Genomic DNA, 6,887 nt, shown 5'->3' with positions numbered 1-6,887 from the left:
ATAATCATTTATTTAATCTTTTAATATATAAGGAATTCATTATTTTACTATTTTCACCTGTTGGAAGCTTAAGGTTGGTGAATTTCAAGGTGGAGAATTAATTTTCTATTATCCTCAATCGTTAAAAATCTAAGCAAGGGTGTCAGATGTTCAAGGAATAGGTCTAAGGAACATCGTCGATTTATTAAATCGCTTCTATAACTATACAATTCACTTCGACAGCTAAAGATTCACTTAAGAAATTCTATTCGGTTTCTACGTGTAGATTAAAACGTTTAATAATATACACAACTAATGGCGACTTCCTGTCGCTTGTATTTACCATCTCGAGGTGTCGAAAATAGCCTCTGTTGCATTAGCTACAATTGAAATAGATGCAACCTGTCGTTACGTCATTGAACGCAAAATCAGCCGAAGCGTTTCCGGGTGAAACTTAATTCTATCAGAGTCCCTATCCCGGCACGCACTTTTTTCCCCACTCTCTATCTCTGTCACGAACGAGTTATTTCGACATCAATAAATCAACGGTGACCGCGTTGCCAAACGCGGGCTTTACTGATCACAATGTAACACGATTGATGATCACACCTGTACCATCATCCGCTTCCGCGTTTCTCGTCCAACCGGGTCCAATTTCTGATTTTCTTTCCGCAACACGAATCACCGTGGCATTCCGTCGAATTAACCGTCTTTCTTTAAACTAGCATTAGTCCACCTTATTTCCTTTAACTTCAAAATATTGCGAATTTGAACTCGTCGAAATTCTACCTTCTCTTGAATTTAACGTTGCAAATGGCGAGAAAACGGTGTCAGTTTGTAACTCCAAAGGAGGTTTAACTTTGCTTCCCTTTTATTCTCAATCGACGCAGTTTTTATAATTAACAGTAGAAAATTACTTTCAAATAAAATTCACTATCAGAACGTGATACTATAGATCAACGACAAATTGCAAATCTCTCGGTCTAAATGTAATAGACGTCTAGATCACGAATCGAACGAAACTCAGCGCAGAATAGTTAATCAATTCCGTTCCAAAAGGCTGGACGCGCCTCTTAACATAAATCTAGTAATCGACTGAATCACGAATCAAACGAAACGCACTGTAGAATCGTCAGTCAATTCCCTTGAAAATAAATCGACGCGTCTCTCGATCTAAATCTACCAAGATAGCTAGATCATGAATCAAACGAGACTCAGCGTAGAATCGTTAGTCAATCCCCTTGAAAATAAATCGACGCTGTTCCTCCGTCTAAATCCAACAGATCACGAATCGAACGGAGTACACCGTAGAGAATCGTTAGCCGATTCCGTTCCAAAAGGATCGACGCGTCTCCCGATCTAAATGTAGAGTGGTGGTCAGATAGCGAGCGTCTCAATGAAACCGTAAGTCGTAGAGAGCACGCGCCGCGTCGCGCGTTGCATCGCGTTCAATTATGTAACACGCGGATTACTTGTACCCCATTAATTTCTCCTGATCGCGCAACGCTCGTGTCACTGGCCAGCCGGAATCCCGTTCCTCCCGGTTCGCCAGCCGGGATACCGCACGAACAGACGTCCGCAAGTTCGTATCGCCGGGGGTGGTTATGTCGAACAAAAGTCGAGCACACGACCGTCGCTGTTCTACAGTCCTAACCTCACGAAATACCAACGGCTGGGCCGGTTGCCAGATCACGAAGGTGGTCTGACCAGTGCAACGTGTAACTACTCGAGTCTGCGAAAATCCGCCGCGATTAATGCGTTTCTTGTGCGAGCAGCACTTTTGTCTCGAATCTGTAGCTTCTTCGTGGAATTCGCTCTTTTGGTAGCAACATGTGAACGTACAGTTTCGCCGATTCTACCATGCAGTTTGTTGGTTTAGTATCGATATGGAAATAGTGCCTTTTCTGGTAGATTGAAATGTAGAAAAATTCCATCTTTTCTTTTTATTGTTTGATGGATATTGTTGTTTAGGAACGTTTAGGTTAGTCAGTTTGTTGATACATGACGAACTTGGGAATAATTAGAATTATTAATATTAAATGACAGGAATTGTCGCCTAGATTAAGCCTAGACTGTAGAGTTAGTAGAAGAATACGTAAGAAGGGAAACGGTAGACGTAGATGTCTGACTATCGGTGGGTTACACTACTGGATACCGAGGATAATGAGAAAAATGTGGAAAATTCGAGAATACCAGCGATTGTTCCGCGGATTCTGGGTCAAGTACTATACAGCAGCGAGTCTCGAACCTTGTTTCTCATACCTGGCAAGGTTACCGAGATCGCGGCCGGATTCCAATAAAAGTTTGGCGAACTTTCAGCCATTAGGAATCATTACTATCCGCTTTTGTTCGTCATACGCGTGAACATCTTGTAAATAATCAGAGAACAGTTTCTCTTTCTTACGTAGATCTGAATGTTTCTCCTTTTTTACGGATCGAGAGAGTCTAACCTTCGTAGATGATCGGTTCCCTCTCACGGAAATATGTGAGGGCTGGGAAAGTCTTGATGCCATACTGTTTGGCCAGTCGTTTGTCGTTGATCTTGACGAAGTCGACCCCGAAATGGTCCGTGTCGTCGTCGATCTTCTCCAGCTCGGCCAACACCTTGTCGCATGTCGTGCAGCTTCTTGCATCTAAAAGAAAATTCAGTCAATTGTTGGAGATATTCGCCACTTGAAGATTCTCCTACTCCGAATCCACAAACTCAGCACTGAGTGAGACCACCTATTCTGTCACAATGATTGTTATTTCTGTAAGCAATTTTATCTAACCATTTTTCACGAATTTCATCTACCTTGTAAACCTTATTTAAAAAAGTATATTTTGAAAATTTCATGTCAAGGATATTTTCTCCACGTAATAGTTTATTACGAAGATTTGCTATAGAATAGTTCGACAGGCAACTCTAACATCGATAAAACGAAAAATTGATCAAATACCTTCCCCAAGAACTCGATATCTCAGAAGAAATCAGTTTCCAAAGAGCAGCTGAACAATGTTGCTCAACGTGAACCAACATTGAACACCGAAATCGAACGCAACAACAGTTCGTACGGCGTCAGACGTGGTTGGCAAAGAGAACAGGTATCTGGTGAGGTTAACGATCATTTCTTCTCGGGCACCGTGGTCCTTGGTGCCGGCCTTGCGTTACAGAAGAAGGAAAACTAATCCTTCGCGTGCAAGTTTTATGCTTATCGTCGCTGGCTTGGCAGTTCCAAGCGTTCTTGGCCGGCTCCGATCCGTTCCGCTCGCCGTCGCCGCGACCAGCTACGCGGGTGTTAGGTTACAATCATTGGATATGGACACCAAGGTGTCCGTCCACGGTTTCCCCATCGATTCCCTCCGTCGATCTAGATGCCACGGGGATCGAAGATCTCGAGCAACCCAGACGAAAAGAATCTCTGCGCTACGTGAAAGAAGGAAGCGGTCGAACAGGTGGACGTCGCCATTTTTGGCCATCGCGTCCTCAGAATAGAGTCACAAAGGCTGTGAGAGGCGGATTCGACTCTCTTCTTCACAGTCTTTCTCTTTCTTTACACTTGCCGCTTCCTCTCTCTCTCTCTCTCTCTCTCACTCTTTCTTGGTTACTCGGTGTTCTCGTGTTCGATTCTATTTTCGCGTGGCCACCGGCAGAACTTTTGTGAAGGAACGCGAGATACAAAGTTATCTCTCTTTTGTCTTCTGCTTGTAACGATTCACCCGACGACTTTCCTCTTTTATTTATCTTTTCTCATTCGTGAGGTTTTATTCGCTTCTTCGTCGTGTTTCGCGTTTCTTTGCAGATTTCCACGGTTGATACACACTCCGGCACCCTCGCGTTCAGCTTCGGCGGAGGATGAACGCGAGGAAGAGAGGGAGAGAGCAGGCGAGATGTTGAAAAACGTGTGCCAGTTAAATTGGACCGAATCCACTCGTCTTGACATCGCGATGGTGGAAAGGCGAGAGAAATTGCTCGGTTACGCGGGAAAATTCCTGTTCGAATCGGTGGGAGGAGGAAAGTTTTTGGCAAAAATTCTGGCGATGATCCGATGAACATTTTGTCAGAACGTAAAGTCGACTATTGCTACAATAATTACCCTTTCATATTTTCTTCTCTCGAGATTCGTTTTAGGTATAAATTTTTGTTAGTTAGTCGAATTTCAAGGTAGAATTATAGCATTATTTTCTCTAATTTACAAATATTTATAGTTCACGAAATAGGGGAAATTTTGGTTTAGATTAGGAAACAGATAGTTTACCACGCTGTGGCTCGAAAGAACGATAATTTTCTCGGGTGGAGAATAATATTGAAGATTCGTAGACTACGAAAACTGATCTTCCCGGTGGAGCAGAGACTCGCAAACAAAAATATAAATAGAGCGACACAAAACAATTCTATTTTTATTTCCTATCGTGTCCACCCACTCGTTCCACTCCTAAACGGATCGTCGAATCGAGAACGAAAAATACGCTAGAACCCGATTTCACGCTCAGCCTATCGATCACTGTGGTTCAGCGTCGCTCGTGAATCATCCGTGGTCTGTTCCTGGAAATTCTACCGCGTTTCCTGGTCCCAGATTATTCCTAGAAATCTCTGCTTACTGTCCTTCCGACATCCCTAAATTATCAAAGTTATTACCAAGTATTCTATATTTTTTGCAGTACAATTTCTAAAATATTTTTTCAAACATTTAATTCTCAATTATATACCTTCAGACGTTCAACCCTTTATTTCACTGGGACCTCCAATTTCGTCGCAACTTTCACTCTTTCATTTCCAATTTCTAATTCCCTATAATCTTCCAATTTCCATTCAATCACCATCAATCCACAATTTCTCATCCCCTTTCGAAGTTCATTTTTACACCACCTTCCAACGCATCAATTTCCCTCCACTTTTCACGAAGACAACGAACCACTACGTCACGTCCCACAAAACGCCCACAGCTCCAAAATAAAAATCAACCTAAATTCTATCTTCCAGCACATTCCAGCACGTGTACATTCGAATCTCCAGATGAAAGCCTCTCGATCCTACAACGAGGTACTCGATGGGGTATGTCTATCGACAGAAGATTGGATGACGATACACGCCGCGGCCTTGGTACCGCTGGAAACATAATCGCGTGGTCCACGTACCGCCCTTCTTCGACGTTTCAAGGTGGCGGAATCGAGGAGGCAGTTACTCTGGCGCGAGCACGCGCGCGTGAGAAAAGGCAGCCCCTGGCGTGCGAGGAACAGAGACGAAGAGATCGAACGACGGCCAGTGCCTAGTTTACGAGCCACTAAAAATACGAGAACGAACGGCCTCGCCGTCCATCGCGACATTTTACTCGCAGACGTTCCGCTCGCGGACGTCTTCTCGCGAGATTCTTCGAAATACGAGGGGGTGAAGCGTGAAGAAATTGAAGAAATTAGGGAAACACAGCGGAAGAATAAAAAGGAAGCTTGATCTTCAAGGAAAAATAACTGGAAACGGAGGTTCTTAATTTTTTTTCTCTCTTCAAGGGGTGAAAATGTCAGAAAAACAGCTTCAGACACTTCGTTTCTAATTTGGAACAAGAAGAAAGGGTTGAAAGTGTCACGAAGTAAGCTGAAAAAATTAAAACACTTCATTTTTAACTTAGAATAACATAAAGGGGGTGAAAATGTCACAAGGAAAGCTGAGAAAAATAGTTAGAAATACTTCCTTTCTAATTCAAGGCAAGAAGAAATGGAGTGAAAGTGTGACAAAAGAGGATAAGAATAATTCCACGAATACACAACCGGTTGAAATTTATTTACAAAGAAAAAGCTATAAAAATATCGAAGGTTGCGAAGACCTGGAAGAAGATACCTGTCGATAACGATTTTCTTCTCTTTTCCAACCAAAGGGTGAACGCAGTAGTCGATAGTTTTATTTATACCGGAAGAAGCGTTCGAAGCACATCTTCAGGGTCCCAGCCCGCCTCTAAAGATAGCCACTCAATCGGTCGTATTTCTTGTCTCGCTTAGAGACGCGTGGGTCGCGATTGTGTCGGTATTGGTGAGCTTCAGAGCGTGAACCAAACGATTTAGGACAACGCGTGGGTGTATCGAGCTTGCGCTATAACTCACAGGTAAACCCGTGCAAGTTTCGCCTCGTGGGGATGTTCCAGCACGTGCGACGATTTACCTTCGATTCGAGCTTACACGCGTGCTTCGTTTATTTTCTCTTCGCGGGGTTTAAATCGAGAATGAATAGAAATTATGGCCTTGCTAGTCCTTGAAAGAACGTTTCATGGACTCGGGGGAAAGTTAAATCGAAGTTCTTGAAAGTTTTATGGTTTTCTTCGGTGTAAATCAAAGTTCGAAGCATCGATATCGTCTTCAGATATTCTTTTTCATTTGTTCGTAATCACAGTTTGAATTTAAAGGGCAAGAAGTAGCGACGTTTCGCAAGAAGTAAGAGTGTTTGGTGTCAAGGCTGTAAATTTTGTAAGTCCAAGGTGCAGTGATCAGCGTGACAGCCATCTTGTCGCTAGGAAGCATTTTTAGAGAGAACTTCACAGATTTTACACGCGAATTTATGGGATTTCTGTGTTTAATCAACTCACGCTTGTTTGCTTTCGTAGCAGGTGGCTTCCAATGAATATTTCGCGCGTCTGCGATCGTTTTATTGCCGACTTGCACTCGTAGATGTTAAATAAACGGTGGAAATCATAAATGAATCTCGAGTAAACGTGGACGTTAACCGTAGAATTCTTCGGTAATAGTGAAATATCCTGTAATAACGTATCCATAAATGCCCAACAGTCGTAAATCTTCTAGTCCATTGCATCGATGAACTTCTATTTTCTTCATCTTTTCTATCTCTTCATTTTTTCACGCTACTTTTAACACCCTTCGAAATTTCCTCGCACATCACGCCACAGTGATTCAATATTAGAGTGAAATGATTTTTAAAGGGT

General features: G+C 42.7%; 1 protein-coding gene across 4 annotated transcripts in view; it reads right to left on the bottom strand.

The window, feature by feature from the left end:
• Positions 1–6,887, bottom strand: part of LOC108578426 — a 35,313-nt gene that overhangs the window by 21,920 nt on the left and 6,506 nt on the right. For all 4 annotated transcript variants that reach the window (XM_017941763.1, XM_017941759.1, XM_017941760.1 and 1 more), the window contains exon 2: positions 2,430–2,612. In XM_017941763.1, the coding sequence (XP_017797252.1) occupies positions 2,430–2,612 (183 nt within the window). The remainder of the gene's footprint in view (positions 1–2,429; positions 2,613–6,887) is intronic.

Source organism: Habropoda laboriosa, unplaced genomic scaffold (assembly GCF_001263275.1).
Source record: "Habropoda laboriosa isolate 0110345459 unplaced genomic scaffold, ASM126327v1 scaffold5, whole genome shotgun sequence".
NCBI lineage: Eukaryota > Metazoa > Arthropoda > Insecta > Hymenoptera > Apidae > Habropoda > Habropoda laboriosa.
The sequence above is the reverse complement of the archived record's forward strand: the minus strand, read 5'-3'. Positions and strand labels throughout refer to the sequence as shown.